General features: G+C 34.3%; 1 protein-coding gene across 1 annotated transcript; it reads right to left on the reverse strand.

Annotated features, from left to right (window-relative positions):
• Positions 1–132: 132 nt before the first annotated feature.
• Positions 133–14,340, reverse strand: LOC149481307 (cytochrome P450 4C1-like). The gene is made up of 11 exons (XM_089705919.1): positions 14,259–14,340; positions 10,470–10,629; positions 5,419–5,508; positions 5,154–5,264; positions 3,743–3,928; positions 3,312–3,508; positions 2,194–2,260; positions 1,759–1,960; positions 1,320–1,468; positions 710–886; positions 133–411 (listed from the first exon to the last, which is right to left on the reverse strand). Exons 2-11 carry the CDS (start codon positions 10,627–10,629, stop codon positions 251–253), a joined length of 1,500 nt encoding a protein of 499 aa, XP_089562045.1. The 5' UTR covers positions 14,259–14,340; the 3' UTR covers positions 133–250.
• Positions 14,341–17,602: the final 3,262 nt, after the last annotated feature.

A 17,602-nucleotide genomic window follows, 5' to 3' on the forward strand; every position in this document is an offset into this window, starting at 1 on the left:
ATAGAGATATATTTGTTAAGATGTGTTACTCAATGTATACTACTTTAAGGATGGTTGTAAATTAAAGAATCTAAATAGAACAAAATCTCACTTTATTAGATACCATTTTTTACTTATCATACGATACATGGTTTTTAAATAAAGCTAGTAATAGCATAAAAAATAATATACTTATTCTCTTAAATATAAGGTGAGTTGAAATTCACTCGGCATAAATTATTATTAGCCTAATTTTTCAAATATATCTAGATCAATCTCGTAACCGTAGTTTCATGAGATGGCCGTTGACAGGTCGAAGTGCGAGATCCAATTTGAATTCCATTTTGTTGAAAGTATCTTCGGATATAACTTCATACTCGCGAAGTACATGCACTAATATTGTCTTCAAAAACGCCATGGCGTACCTCTTTCCTGTAAATAATATCAGTATTACTTTCCTTACCCAGCGGACCAAGTAAATTTTATAAATTTTTAGAAATGAATGAAGTAAAAATTTGGTTTATTTTTTCCCTGTAATCAGAATGATTCATTTGACCGTCAACTTCCTCAAAGAAATATGTAGATCTTTTTCTAGGCAAAAAAATAGAGATAAAGTAGAGAAGCGATTAGAACTTTGCAAATTATACAATTTAAACTTATAGCCATGCTAATAACTGAACTAAAATTACATTTGGTATTGATCTAATTCCGAGCATGAATTGTTACTTGCCTATACAAGCCCTCTTGCCCGAGCTAAATGGAAGATGCGCGTAAACACTTGGATTGTTGGGAGGCAGCCATCTTTCTGGTTTGAACTCCTCAGCGTCAGATCCCCAATGCCTTGGTGACCTTGACACGCCCCAAAGATTCAGAACTATCGTGGTTCCCTTTGTTACTGTTACTGATTCTAAAATAAAGAAAGAAAATACGTTTATTCAACAAGACACAAACAAAAACAAAGAAAACTAGGGCATATATATAAATATAAAACAAAACAAGAAAAAGCAAATCTAAAAGAAATAATAACTTCAATCAGTTGATTAACCATGAAGCTATGAGTGTAAACACTTTAAAAAATACTTAAATTACATTCTTCGAATTGTACACACTCGAATTGAAATTTTAAAAGACCGTAAAATATGTAATTATTCAAATAACGAATCCAAATATCACAAATTTTAAAACATGTTGTAATCATAGGTATCTAAATATAAGGTAACCATTCAATATCAAGTCATCTTAAAAGATAGATTCATTTTAAACAAAACGTAACCTGACTAATATCGACCACCAATGACCAAAGATGATATACTTCTCCTCTCATAAGAAATTCTACTTACTAAGCTTCAAATCATTATCAGCGTATCTCATCACACCAACAACTGGTGGATACAAGCGAAGACTCTCGTTAATAACAGCTTCGCAGTATGTGAGCTGCGCAAGATCTTCCTTTTGGACATCCTTCCTGTCACCCAGAACTCTTTTGATTCTAAAATGGAAGAAATAAATTATCAATTATCCTTATCTTTACTATCGTTACTAAATTATAAACACGAAATTTTGTCCTTCTTTGATGTCGCAAGGGAGCGACCATGGAGCGACCCTATTTTTGTCTGGAGATAGGAGACTAGAAAGTGACATAGGTTACTTTTGACTGAGAGCACATCTTATTTACATGAAAATTTCCTTTAACTACGCGGGAATTAAGCTAGTTCATTAAAACATATTTTACAGTCAATATGTTTTCTTTTGCTTGCAAAATATATGTGTATTTCTTACTCGTCATAAAGATTCTGCTGAACATCCTTTCGGCTTCCAATAACAAGAAGAGTATAAAACAGTGTAGTGGCAACTGTCTCCTGTCCAGCTAATATGATCGTATTGATTTCATCTATAATCTGACTTTCCGTAAAACTCGGGTCCTTTTCACTCATTTCGAGCATCAGGTCTATGAACGCTTTAATACTTGGCTTGTCTTCTTCTGAAAAAATAACAAAGAAAATTATTCTAAGTTAGTTTCTTTATACAATTCTTTGTCCGCAATTTGGTTCGCGCATGCATAGATTGTAATTCAAATTATATTTTTCAACATAAATTATATATTGCTTGTTGCCAAGGGCAAAAAAATACAGATTCATCCAATAGTTTTTGCGTGTAATCCGTACAACGGCGTTTTTATTATAGGACGATAATATATACTTATGTTACCATTACCATTCCTAGCTCCATCTTTGTTGGCACTCTCCTTAAGTTTTCTTGCAGTTTTCTTTTCTTTAATTACCTGCAATCATTTTTTTGTATGTATTCAGTACTTTATAATAGATAACTATTAATTGAACTAACATAGAACATCCTTCTAAACTATAATGTTCATTGTACATTGTTATTCTGAAGGATTTTTGAAGTGAAAACTTCTTTAGCGGCGTTGAGCACTTTTTCTGTAATGGGTATAAAATCTTAAACTCGCGTCAGGACACGTGAACTGATCGAAAAAGCGTAAGGGCCGGCGCCCACTGCCGGCACGGCACGGCATGGCACGGCAGAGCATCCCGCAGCGTGCAATGGCATCCCGCGGCGTGCAGTGGCATCCCGCGGCGTGCTGCGTGATCCCGCGGCATTCAGTGGCATGCCGTGGTATCCTGCTAAAAGCCCCACTAATGCTGCATAAGTTTCAACCTTATTTCAACTAGCTAGCAATCATAATTACTCGACCCCAAAGTGACGCATACGCCTCGCGGGATGCAATGGCGCGCCGCGGCATTCCTTGGAATGAAACAGCAAGACACGTCATGCCGCCGCATCCTGCGGCGTGCCGCGTCATGCTGCAGCATCCTGCGATACGTCGCGGCATCGTGGCATCGAAATAAAGTAACTTGAATTCTAAACTGATTGAAATAAGATTCAAAATAACTTCATTAGTAATAAAATCCTCTGCCCTGCCATGCCACGCCGTGCCGGCAGTGGGCGCCGGCCCTAAGACGGATACCATTCCAAAATATCAAACATGCTCAACGTTAATAATCAAGTTTTCACTTCTGCCGGCACTCCCGGAGTGCAATCCGTCTTTTTTTTTAATAAAGTTTCTTCTTCAAACATTTGAAACCCCTACTAACACTATCATATGAATATATCTTACTTCCATTTTTACGCCGAAATGAACTGACTGTATAACTGAACATATTTTTATATATTAGTTGGAAAAAACACAGATTACTTACTATTTAGCGAAATAACAATACTTGCAAAAGATGAAAATCATTAAAGGGGCTATTGATAAAAGCCTATCTATAATTTTCATAAAACTTTAAAATATCGAAGACAGCTTTACTCACAGTACTCGACACCTTATGTAGCACGGAGACGCATTCCAACATCTCCTTATGAGCTGCTGTGAGGCGGTAGATGAAGCCCCAATGCATGAATAGATTCAGGCCTCTAATTATGATCAGCTCTAGAGTGCGGTTAAAAGCCTTGTAATATGTGTCTGTGACGAAATTATCCGATATTTTTGACACACCAAGTCCCGCTTCTGTTGATAAATATATTTAATAGTTAGAATGTTTCATCGATTAGACTTAAGAGTATTATTGAGTATTTTTAGGAAAGATAATTAAAACTATGTTGGTAAGAAAGTTATGAATTATAATTATGATAAACATGCGGCACGATCTCATAATTTACCTTCTTTTTATACTGATAAAGAGATCAATTTTACTCAGAAATACTATAAACCCATTTTATAAGTGTATTTGAAAATACTAACGACATATTGTTTCCATCGTAGACAGAGAGAAGTGAGGCATGGAGTCAAAGAAGTCACCGTCGACTTCAGGTTTCAAATACTTGACCAACTTGTCCGCATTTTCATTGAAAATTATCTGATAGCTGTCTATAGCAGGACCGATGAACGTGCTGGCTATTTTCTTTACATTCTTCTTCCATATCCAACCTAAAAGTATGTATTGGTTAAAAAGAAGTAGAATAGGTGTGCAGGTATTTTTAAGAAGACCTTTACTTTTATTCTCATAACTAGCTGCGCTCCGCGGTTTCACCCGCTTGGCTCCGCTCCTGTTGGTCTTAGCGTGATAAAATATAGCCTTCCTCGATAAATGGGCTATCTAACACCGAAATAATTTTTCAAATCGGACCAGTAGTTCCTGAGATTAGCGCGTTCAAACAAATAAACAAACTTTTCAGCTTCATAATATTAAAAATAGTACAGATTAGAAATTAATGACATCGATGTAAAATTATTATCACGTCTGTTTTTCTTGTGATTTTCATAACAGATATAAATAGTTCTTATGTCCAACTACATTGAAACGTGTTTATAGATCTGCGTGGATTTAAGTGGTTCTTTCCTGTCACGTTTATGAACTAAACATATTGCTATAATGATCGTCATTTGTTTTTACGATTACCAAAACATAACAACATACTTGACAGTGACCATAAAAAGCATGACGGGTTTGACTTTAAAGCGTTTCTTCGTAACGATAGATAAAAGCTTCTCGAAGAAGTCTAATTGAGTAAATAAATGTTTGAGTTTGAAAGGCGGGTCAGTGTGCGTCGTGGAGCCGAGGCTCGGCATAGGAGCTTGTGACGTCATTTTCTTTCTACGTCCATACTAACCGAGTAGCTTCGCAAAACAATTGCTTCGCGAGGCTGCTCGCTCTGTAGCCTAACCTAAGGGACCTTTTTACCAATAATGCGCGAAGATGTGTTTCGAAGAATGTCTTTGTAAGTAAACAATAGTATCACTTCAAACACTGCGCTTCAAAGTTCAAACTAAATGAAGCGATATGATTGGTTTTTTACAAACACCCCTCGCTACACATCCTCGCACATTATTTAGTGTAAAAGTACCCAAAAGATCCTATCTCTCGCTCTTAGAACAAAGCTTATTATTTCAAGTTGTAAAACAAAAACAGAGCATTCAAAGCTAATAGTTTAAGAACGTATACGCACTATGCGGGTAGCCGTCCGGCTGACCGCAAGCACAATTATGTACGTAATATTCATTTCTATGCGCACTGTGCGGTCTGCGGTAGCCGCATCGCAGTGCGCATAGAAATGAATATTACGTACATAATTGTGATTGCGGTCAGCCGGACGGCTACCCGCAATGCGGCTACCCGCATAGTGCGTATACGCTCTTAGAGATAATTGCTCACCCGGCGCTGTCACTAATCCGTCTCCAAGCCACACTTTCGCGAAGCTGTAGTAATAAGGCTTATCTACGAACGCGTTGGATGCCACACGAATGTCGTCTGGGTCGTTGAGAACTGAAAACAATTAATTATTTGAACGAACACGATCTAGCTACCTTCTTTATCTGGGTTTTTATGAATTAATCGGCACACAGAAAATCCTTTTCAAGTACTACATGAACTTATCCGCCAGCCAAATATTCATTTGCTGTATTTTTTTTAAACTCACACAAGCAGGGAACTGGTCCAAACCACAACGCAAACGGCATGTCAGTCTTCTCTGCTATCTCCGTCATTTCAAGGAAACGTTTGAAAAGATCTAAAAACGAAAAAAACAACTAGTAAATATATTGCGCATTTTATAACGTAGGTACTAAACATAAGTTTGTTAATTCAAATTACGTCAATTATGAATTTATATAGTTACTAGCTTTCCACCCGCGGCATCGCCCGCGCAGTCAAAGAAAAACCCGCATAGTTCCCGTTCCCGTGGGATTTCCAGGATAAAACCTATCCTATGTCCTTTCTCGGGTATCAAAATGTCTCTATACAAAATTTCATGCAAATTGGTTCAGTAGTTAAGGCGTGATTGAGTAACAGACAGACAGACAGAGTTACTTTCGCATTTATAATATTAGTATGGATTTATCTTTAACTAGTGGTCCGCCCCGGCTTCGCCCGTTGTACATATTTCGCAATAAAAGGTAGCCTATGTCCTTTCTCGTTTATCAAAATATCTCCATACCAAATTTCATGCAAATTGGTTCAGTAGTTTAGGCGTGATTGAGTAACAGACAGACAGAGTTACTTTCGCATTTATAATATTAGTATGGATAATTGATAGTTGTAATTGTCCTTTTTTTCCCGATACCCACCCAGTTCTACTCTACTACTAGCGTTAGCTACTATATGTATTCGAACGGTAAAGAAAAACATGGTGAGGAAACCGACATGTCGAAGAATCAAAAGTTCGACGACATGTGTCATCCGCCAACTCGCATTTGGCCAGCGTAGTAGATTATTCCATGTACTCTCAAAGGAGGGCCGTGTCCCAGCAGTGGGAACGTGTATGGGCTGGTGATGATGATGATGATGAAGTATTCTGTGGCTCTACTACACTATAGTTTTACTTCGTACTCAATTGGCTTGCTAAAATACACCTACGTATGTCTTTTGGTGTTATTGAGAAGTCACTTATTCCTATAATGTGTTAAATAAACTACAATTAAGCTTAGTCACGAATAACCCGAATCTATAATATTTTTATTACAGTTTTTAGACTTTTATTTGTTTACAGGCTTTTAATGTATCCTTAATAGTCCCTTAAATTTGGGCACTATTACCGCAATTAGTATCTATTACCGTATAAAACGGAAATTATTTGGTAAATTCAAATTATATTTTTTTTTTATTAATCAAACCATTAGTAGGGTGCTTTTCCACGTCGCGGAAAAATTCTAACAAATACCCGTGGCCCCATCATTAAAGCGGCTTGACGGAACACAGTGGGGTTTTAGTCGGTAAGAATCCGACATAACCCACGGCTCCTTCCCCGGGGGCCGTGGGTATCTTTGGAAGATTTCCCCGCTATAAAAAAAAGGGTGCTTTTCCACCAGAAATGTGCTTTGCTACATTGCTGTGGGTGCGTATAATATCCTCCCTAAGGCTGATGAATAAAAGGAAAATTTTATATTGTGACATCTTTTAATATATAAAGTTTTCGTCTAATAGATTGCGTTCTGGGCACGCGTCATAGCATTGTCGCTCACTTTGACCACACTTTGATATTACCGCGTAGCACGACACAATTCGGCGTCATATTGCAGAGTCAGGTAAAGCTGACGCGCGCTAACTACGCGTGCTATCTGAAAAAAACTTTATATTGTATATGTCACAATATACATTTTTTCTTCGTGTTCGTCAGCCTTACTGACATACAATTTATACCTATCTTAAATAAGCAGAATAAGTTATTAAGTTATACATCATGAATTAATTAACATAATAATTTACATTTTAAACAGAAATAATTTACATTTTGATTATAAAAAAAAATCCAGTAAGAGTAATTAAGTAATACAATTAATATGTCAGAGCAAATCATGATATTTTTCAAATTAAACATAATTAAAATGTAAATGCTAGATAATCAGCTATTGTATAGGATTACAAGCAATGTCGCAAGTGTCTTATAAAAAAGTGGTCAAGTGCGAGTCGCTTACATATTGCAATATTTTTCCATTCTCAAAGTGTCATAAATACATATGATAAATTTAATAAATTTAATACCAAAATATATAGATGGAAAACCACAAGATATTAAAACATAAACCCGTTTCATTCAGATTACTAATAATAAAAAATGAGTTTGTTTTGTCTGTCCTTTTTTTAACGTCGCATCGGAGCGATGGATATGACTAGATGTGACCCGCGGTTTTATCGCGACCAATAAAACAAACAAACAAATAAACTGCTCAGTTTAAAGGTGCTCTTTCACCAGAGATGTGCCAGGATGCGGAGAGTGTTTGTAAAGAACCAATTAAGGCCTGAATCGGGTAGAATTCCCTTTTAATACCGAAAATTAACTCTAGTTATAACCGTTTTTTTTTTCTTAGATTCTTAATGTACATATCTAAAAAATGTATATTAAAGTTTCGAATATGATAAAGGGCATGGTTGTTTTAATTTGTTTATTTTACAATCAGGTTTTTTGGAAAAAAATCATGAACTGAGGTCGATTTTTGGACTTTAAACCAAAACGCTAAATCAATATAACGTCAATTATTGTAGTGTTTTTACAGTGTGTTTATGAAATTGAAACACATGGTTTTAAATTTTGATTCCATATACAAATATATTTTTAATAATTTTTATACGTACTTTTACTACGGTAGATTCGGGCCGCGGCCGTTCCCCCGATCCCGCCTTGTAAATCACCTAGCAAGGTCGCTAGCCCCTATTAAGGCCTTAAATCGCTTCATTTAGCGGAACTACTAGCTAGTTGAAGTGATACTGTTGTTTAAAAACGCATCCCTCGCTACGCATCCTCGCACATCTCAAGTGGAAACGCAGCCTAATTATACATTAGATTTTTGAGAAGCCTAGAGAATATATTTTACACCGATCTCTAATCTCTAAATAGGAATTTCCTTTGACGACGAGCGAACCAATTCGCCTTGAAAAGCCACAATCTTTCCATGATCTTTATTTGCGGTTTGTTATTTAGATCCAAAAGTTAAACGGTAAAACCACACATTATACATTGTATACGTATTACTCACATATGAATGCGTAAAAAATAAACACACATTCCTTAGATTTTATTTTTTAATGCATTAAAAGTATTGTTTCTAAAATATTAACTTCCGCTTAAAACCCAAATACAATGCTGTTATATATTTATTCCATTCAAAAAAATATCATAATGTATAAAAAATGCTTTAAAAGCATAAAAACAGACTGTCTTACCACAAAAAACTTTTAGACAGGGGTTTTGGTTTTGTCGTATATCATATACAGGGTGTAATCCAAAAAACTTTAAACTGATATTGAAAGCCCTTTAACTAATGAGTAAAATGACAATCATAAACTTTTTAAAAATAAAACGATAAATATCTAAAAAATTTACATAAAACATCTCCCATACATTTAATTTCCCATACATTTTGCATTCAAAGCAAATGTTCAAAGTGACGTCCTCGTTTTGGAATACAATTGTATTCCACATCGAACTCTATTTACAGTTTCTAAATGAATTTTCATTAAAATTTACGAAGTAATTTAAGCACAAAACCAAAAAAGAACCAAAATTTTCCTTATTACATGTTTCATGTTTGGGATAGTCATATCTCATACCAAATGTATGGGAGTGTTTTATGTAATTTTTTTAGATATTTCCCGTTTTATTTTTAAAAATTTATTATTGACATTTTACGCATTAGTTACAGGGCTTTCGATATTAGTTCAAAGTTTTTTTTATATCTGCAATAGTTACGGAATAATCGCCTGTGCACGCTTAACGATTACACCCTGTAGACAACTATAGTGACAGATCCCTGGTTTAAAGACTTAGATTAACACACGATTAGATGAACACAGTCTAAACGTGTTTAAATTTTTTTGTGGTAATACCAAGAATGTTTAAAAACAAAAGAATTTTTTTCGTAGTCAAGACATACAAAAAAATAGATTAATGCTAAGTCTTGTGATGTTCTGGTCATTAACTCGCTTAGGTATAATAATGAAATTTTTTGTGATTTAAATATTTAAATTTTAAATGTGTAAAATACTTGGAATTATATGAAATCACTATTTGCAATATTATTGTCGTTAAGGTAAACTTTATTTTATGGTGATTTTAAACTACATTGATCGTATTTCAAATATCTAGTAAAGATAATTATGTACTTAATAAGTACATATTTTTACTTTTCACAGAAATTATAACTTAAAAATTATACTACTAATATTATAAATGCGAAAGTTTGTTAGGATGTGTGTGTGTTTGTGTTTGTTACTCTTTCACCCAAATTCTACTGAACCGATTACAATCAAATTTAGTACACATATAGAGGGTAACTTGTATTAACATAAAGGATAGGTTTGATCCCGGAAATCCCACGGGAACGGGACATAATATGCGGGTTTTCCTTTGAAAACGCGAAGCCGCGGGCGGAAATCTGGTTTGTTATATAACTAAAAATTAATTAAAAAGTTTTATTCTACCAGAATGAACTGAGCACAGATATTTGATGAAATGTTACTTTTTTAATTTAATTTTTATACAACCAAAGTATTTTTTTTCCTCCAGTAGAAAAGGGGTACAATTTATCGGTATAGGTACAAGTTACAACATTTTTTAGATTGTTGTTGTGCTGTTTTTGAACGAAGTCAAAATATAAATAGAGGCTATGTATTTTGAAGCAAATTAGATTTAATTATACTGTAAGCTTTCTCCGCTTTAAATAAATTATAAAGAAAAAATTACTTAAAATTTAAAACGCTCAATTTATAGGATTCAACTATGGTAATTAACATAGTAAGTAGTAGCTTTGCTTAAAAGTTGCCAAACAATATAATTTCATTGAAATGAATACATTCGAAATCATACATACAAATAAAAAAACTATGACTTGTCCAAAAAATCAAATGTTACTCAAAATTTTGGATCTAAAACTGAAATTTAATAAATACATTTCCTTAACAAAAGGTACATAAGGTTTCTATTTAATATCTTATTTTTTATTATGGCAGCACAATATATAATAAATAATTACTCACTTTGTGTATCTCCATAAAATTTGTATATAGCGCCAATGATAGGATAGTTGGTATAGGTCGGTAAATGTGCATAATTCCTCTTTGCACGCCAGCTTAACGCCAGCGTGGTTAAATATATGCATACACATAAAACAACACACAGGTACACCCAGAGATACATCTGAAAAATACATTGTAAATAAACTAAGACATCACTTAAAAATACTTCAAATTTATAGAGACAAATACACATAATAATTGTATACTAAACATCTAAAACGGTTTCACTTAAAAAATACTTCTATAAGTTACTAGCGGTCCGCCCCGGCTTCGCCCGTGGTACATATTTACGTTTTCTCTACATATAAACCATCCTCGTACTTCAAGGAATATAATAAAAAAAGAATTATCGAAATCGGTTCAGCCGTTCTCGAGTTATGCGCTTACCAACACATTTTGCGATTCATTTTTATATATAAGAAGAAGAAGAAGAAGATTACATCTGTTCTGTATTATAGCAATTAAAATATTGATGACATCTTTATGTAAGGAATATGTGATATTTATCCATTTATGTTAGACGAGCAAGGTTGGATGAACCATCCCTACATCTTCTTTATATATAAAAATGAATCGCAAAATGTGTTGGTAAGCGCATAACTCGAGAACGGCTGAACCGATTTCGATAATTATTTTCTTATTATATTCCTTGAAGTACGAGGATGGTTCTTATGTAGAGTAAACGTAAATATGTACCACAGGCGAAGCCGCGGCGGACCGCTAGTCTTATAATATAAAAATGAATCCCAAAATGTGTTGGTAAGCGCATAACTCGAGAACGGCTGAACCGATTTCGATAATTCTTTTTTTATTATATTCCTTGAAGTACGAGGATGGTTCTTAAGTAGAGAAAACGTAAATATGTACCACGGGCGAAGCCGGGGCGGACCGCTAGTACTTAGTATAAAACAAAGTCGCTTTCTCTGTCCCTTAGTCCCTATGTATGCATAAATCTTTAAAACTACCCAACGGATTTTGATGCGGTTTTTTTTAATAGATAGAGAGATTTATGAGGAAGGTTTTATTATATATTTTCTTAGGTTTTAGACAAAGCGGGCGAAGCCGCAGGCGGAAAGCTAGTAAACAATATTTAAGTTAAACGTCAAATCAAATACTAATATGATAAAGCATTTTCGTCGCACATTCTTGTGCTAAATCTCTCTTTTTCACTAACATTTGTTTTAATTGGTAGCAAAGATTGAAAAAAAGATATTTTTTTATTTGCGGACTTAAAAATATATGATTTTAAAAGAGCAACTATGGAGTTTCTTGCCGAATCTTCTGCATAGATACTGCTTTCCGAATCGGTGGTAAATGTTAAAAATACTTGAGTAATGACGATTCGAAAGTGCTACTAAATAGTAGTCTAATTGAATAAATGAATGTTTGAGTTTGAGTTTGAGTTTACAATGGTCGCGTAGACAGACTTTGCCTTTTTTTATAGTGGGGAAATCTTCCAAAGATACCCTCGGCCTACGGGGAAGGAGCCGTGGGTTATGTCGGATTCTTACCGACTAAAACCCCACTGTGTTCCATCGAGCCGCTTTACACCTTGGCCACGGACACCGGCGGCGCGACCGACGGCGCGACGGGCGGCGCGGCAATTCGCGCGGCGCGGTAAGCATGCCACGGGCAGTTGCGTTCGCCGCCGCGACCAGTGTAGACGAGGAGACGAGATGGCTTTATCAAAGTTAGCTCGACGTTGTTTGGAGTAGCAGCTTTTTTGCTCAAGATTTAATGTTTGGAAGATATAGTGGAGTACACGAATTAAATAGAAATGGAATTCTCCGTCTGTAACAACAGACGGAGAATTCCACCAAAAATATGAAAAATATAGGCATGATGAAAAATTATGTTGCGGGTGGCTAGACTTCCAAATAGCTGGTCTAGCTAGAATTTCTGCAATAAAAGCTTCCGTCTCCATTTTCGCGAAAAAAAAAACAAACTATTTTAAATTAAGTTCGCTCCGGGAGTAGTCGCCGCGTCTGCCGCTCGACTCCGTGGCCTGCGCCGTAATAACTCATACATTTGTTTCGATCGCTAGTCGTGCCGCGCGATTCGCTCGGGGAAATTCGCCGGTCGTCTCGCTGGTCGCCGCTGCGCGTGGCATGCCCAGTACATTTCCATACATTTGATTCATTCGCAAGACGCGCCGCCAGTCGCGCCGCGCGAATTTTCGCTATAGCGAATTGTCCGTGGCCAGCACGTTAATGATGGGGCCGCGGGTATTGTTTGGAATTCTTCCGCGACCAGACAGTCTTTGCCTGCGTGCGTGCGTCGTCCGCTGTTTTAATATAGCTAGCTTTTGCCCACTTTGTCTAAAACCTAGTAAATTACATATATGTATACTAAAACTTTCTTCAAGAACCACTCTATCTCATCAAAATCTGTTGCGCAATTTTAAAGATGAGCACCTCTAGACTAAAAGTTATTTATTATTTTCATTAAAATTTAAAGCAAATAAATATTTTGATAACATACAATTTGGCAAACACCGGATCTTTAAAATTTTACAACACAATGTCATTTCAAAAGTAAATCTCATCGGTTTTAATCACTTTATGTTTACATAATTTGAAGACAATTGTATGTTTGTATGCCGAGTTGTAATTTTATACTTAATACATGTAACAATGCCACAATATTTTTAATTCATTTTCAACGAAATTTATTACTTACTGCCCACAGCTTCGCCCGCTTTGGCTAATCCTACTACTTATAAAAAGGCGAAAGTTTGTAAGTATGGATGTATGGATGTATGGATATTTGTTACTCTTTCACGTAAAAACTACTGAATGGATTTGAATGAAACTTTACCACAATATAGCTTATACATCAGAATAACACATAGGATAGGTTTTATCCCGGAAATTTAATCCCACGTTTAATCCCACGGGAACGGGAACTATGCGGGTTTTCCTTGAAAACGCGGGCGAAGCCGCGGGCGGAAATCTAGTACCTAATAAATAATATACTAAAACCTTCCTCTTGAATCACTATATCTATTTAAAAAAACCGCATCAAAATCCGTTGCGTAGTTTCAAAGATTTAAGCACACAAAGGGACATAGAGACAGAGAAATCCACTTTGTTTTATGCTTTGTAGTGATGTTTAAATCTTGAATAGAAAAATAAATTTCAAATAAAGTAGATTTTGTATGACTACAGAAGTCCTAAACCCAATGATTTTTTGTAACACCGAAACAAGAAAAATAAACAATAAAATACCCATTTTTTATGAATAATTCAGTAATTCCTATGAAATTAGCATAAGTATTATTGATAGGTACGTAAGCTCCAAATGTTTTTATATCCAAATGCAGATAGCATCTCTATTTACTTGTTATTTATCTACGGTACATTTTCGGAAAATAACCATTGTTCAAGGTGATTTTTAAAAGTCAGTAAGTAAATATTTTAATGTAATGAATTTGGAAATTGACATTTTTTTTTACAAAAAATTTAATTATTTAGCAAAAATGAATGCTGCTCTTAAAATTTAAGAGAATTATAATAATATACATTTAATAATTTAAAAATTATGAATAATACTATACTATTTGACGTGTATGAATGTCACCTTTTATAAAAATTATATTATTTCTCGTTGTCACACCTACCTTTTATCGGGGTGAAACTATAAAATTTAAAATTTTCCAGAATATATGAAACAATTTCTATAAATTAATCACTAGTTCTATAGTTACAGATCTCTATATTAAATATCGTATACAAATTTTAATTTACTCACTTCTAGACGTTTTACTGTTCTAAACTTCTCAATAAGACTGCGTGCACTGTACTATATAACAAATAAAATATATCTAGTACTCTCGTGTCCTGTACAGTCACTTATAGAATACAAAACTATTTTCATTCAATTTTAAAATTTTTAATTTCAACACACTTTTAATGTAAAAGTCAAAAATATTTAAGACAACTAGGATTTTACACTTTTTAATGTTATAATATGAATTATCTGACAAAATTTAATATTTTTTATTTCGTAAATTTCTTCTATTTAAGTTGTGTTGTATTTAAGGAAAATGGGCACCGAATGAACTTCATTAAAATAAATAGTAGTTTGAACATGGTTTCCATTCTGACCTTAGAAAGAGGACAGCCTCTTTTGATTGAGGACATTTATACAAATGTAAACAAAAACGCCCTACATCTACTTGATATTCATTAAAATTGTGTCCTTCTTTTACTTCATCTATATTCTACGTTTTATATATTATTGTTCTGGAAAGGATGTCTTTAACTTCTTCTACGTACTTGGCGTTGGCAATATAAATTCATAAATTACACATAAATTCATTATTACACACTATTTATTTTTTATTACTGATTCGTTTCCTCTCAACTCACTCAGCCGATTTTACGTTCTGACTGGCAAACTATGTTACATACTTCATACATCAAAATCTTCTTACTTTATTGTAATACTGTATAGCATAATTTAGTCCGTGCTTTAAAATTATACCTACTTTTATTAGTCACTCCTCTCTACTTATATCGTAGTATATTATTATTAGTCTGTGCTTATATGGTGCTGACAGAATAACAGCGTTACAGCCTCAGCTGTAACATTCATGCTGAGTCAGTAATCCTTTTCCCTGAGGTGATACAGATAAAATATAATATTATTACGTCTACACAATATATTGTTTTACCCAGTTATACCTTGTTTTTTAAGTTATAAGTATTTTCTGTATCTAAAGTACTGTATCATTTTTTTGGGAATAAATGTGTTTCTATTCTATTCTATTCTATTCTATTTTAATAACTAGCTTGCGTGGATCTAAATTTTCCCGTAATAATGTAACTACATCTGCGATCTATGAAATGAAATATATCATATAAAAAAGATCATGAGCCGAGCTCACGTGTCAGAAGTGAAACTTCTTTGGCAAGATTCAAAGCTACCAAAATCGTCGCCTTACTCCATGACGTGACGGTATTTCCATGACGCGACCTTGAATTTTTTATTCAACGCGCCTAAAGAAGTTTCATTTAAAACTATATTTCACACTAGCGTTTAAATTTTTTGTGTTTAGTGTATAATAACCTTACACAGCTTAATAGTAAAATATGTGTTGCATATGTTTTTAATCATTATACCTATTTATTATTTACTAGCGGTCCGCCCCGGCTTCGCCCGTGGTACATATTTCGCAATAAAAGGTAGCCTATGTTCTTTCTCAGGGTCTAAAGATTATCTGTGCCAAATTTCATCAAAATCGGTCCAGTAGTTTATGCGTGAAAACCATACATACATACATACATACAAACCTTTCCTCTTTATAATATTAGTATAGATTATATTTATCACTTGTCTTCCATAGTATTCTTAAATGTAATATAGTTTTTCGTAGATTTCAGATATAATTATGTAAAATAGATATGTATAAGAACATTAAAATCTTTGTTCTTTTGAAAACTTAATATATATATAGTGATTAGTTTTTTTAAATATGTACTTCTACGTACTTCAATCTATATTTCTCCAAATATTTATATTTCACTAAGTTTATTTATTTCTTTTCAATTGGCCTCCGCATTCGACTGTACTCTATACAAATTCACACTGAATTTAAATAATGAAACAAAAAATATATTTAAAGACAATAGGTACAAATCGCCTGTAAATTATTAAATAAATTACAATCGATTCGCGTAGTTTTTGTGATTATAGAAACAAAAAAAAATACAATGAAGGCTAATTTGTCATAAACATATATAAACACTCCAATTTTATCTATCTTTTTACATATGCATGCATTAATTTTATGCTATACTAGCTTCCGCCTGCGACTCCGTCCGAACGGATATCGGTCTTCGCGTGAATGGTTTATTTCTCCATTTTGAGTAACTCTGACAATGACATCTTATAAATATCTATTAGACCCAAATATGGCTAGGCATATACGCAACGTGTGTTCGCGGTTCTACAGAACAACGTCTATGGATAAAACTGAAAAATTAAGATTTATTTTTTTTGCTACGTATTTTTCCAGGATAAAAAGTATCCTATTTTACGCCCAGGTGACAGGTTTTTTGACGTGACAACGTCTTATAATTCGATAGAGCCGGCTGCACGCACGAAAAAACATGACTCATGCGGCGTTACCTCGCTCTGAGGCGTTCCATGTAAGGCTTGAAGTGCAAGCGAGAGCGCGGAACGAGCGACAAAGAAGCACAATCGGACGTTGTCACGTTCAACTATCGTCAGTAAACCGACTTTACAGACAACCAATTTTTTTTAATAACATATTTGGGTTTGGTATCAATCCAGTAACACCCCCCCTAGTTACCTCCCTGCTAGTTACTTTTTCAATATTTTCAATGTACAGAATTGACCCTTCTACAGATTTATTAGGTAGTTAGGTAGTTAGTTAGGTGTGAAAGGGATAAAAAAACATACAGGCGTCATTCAAGGTCATATTTTCTTGTTACAAGTTAATGTTCATACTGAAATCTCCAGTGTATTAGACATAAGCTTCTTGGCAAATATGCAATACGTTTATATGGGTAAAGACTTTTAGGCTTTTTTAATCCAATGCAATAATTTGTCAAAATAAACTACATTTTTTCTGTACCTATATCTTCCTGCTTTTTTCAAATCTATTCACGGGATAGAATTATTTTTATGGAACTTTCACTGCAACATCATAATATAAATACGTCTTTTGGAATAACTTCTTATTTGGAAACTCCTATAAACACTCAATTATGTAAAACAAAGTCGCGGGTGGCACATAGTTTGTAATATTTTTAGTATAGGGTTATACCATATATTCCATGGCTTAACCACTTACAAGGGTTTTAGGACTCGATACTAATGAAGGGAGGATAAGGGTAAGGGTAAAGTTAAATTAGTAATTAGCCCTAGGTTTATCCTAATTCACATTTGCCAAGGCTGAGGATCTAATCTCAACCATTATAGTTAATTTTAAAAACCTAAATCATTAGTTCCGGCTCAGCCCGAGTTCAATTTTTTTTTCTGTTAAAGTTGATGTAGCTAACCCGACTTTCACTTTATACAATTAGGTATTGTTTACTTTTTATAATAGACCCTGATGTTAAGCAACC

This window comes from Colias philodice, chromosome 17 (assembly GCF_061535455.1).
Source record: "Colias philodice isolate Cphi_HAF_F1 chromosome 17, ilColPhil1 Martin Lab GWU primary, whole genome shotgun sequence".
NCBI classification, from domain to species: domain Eukaryota; kingdom Metazoa; phylum Arthropoda; class Insecta; order Lepidoptera; family Pieridae; genus Colias; species Colias philodice.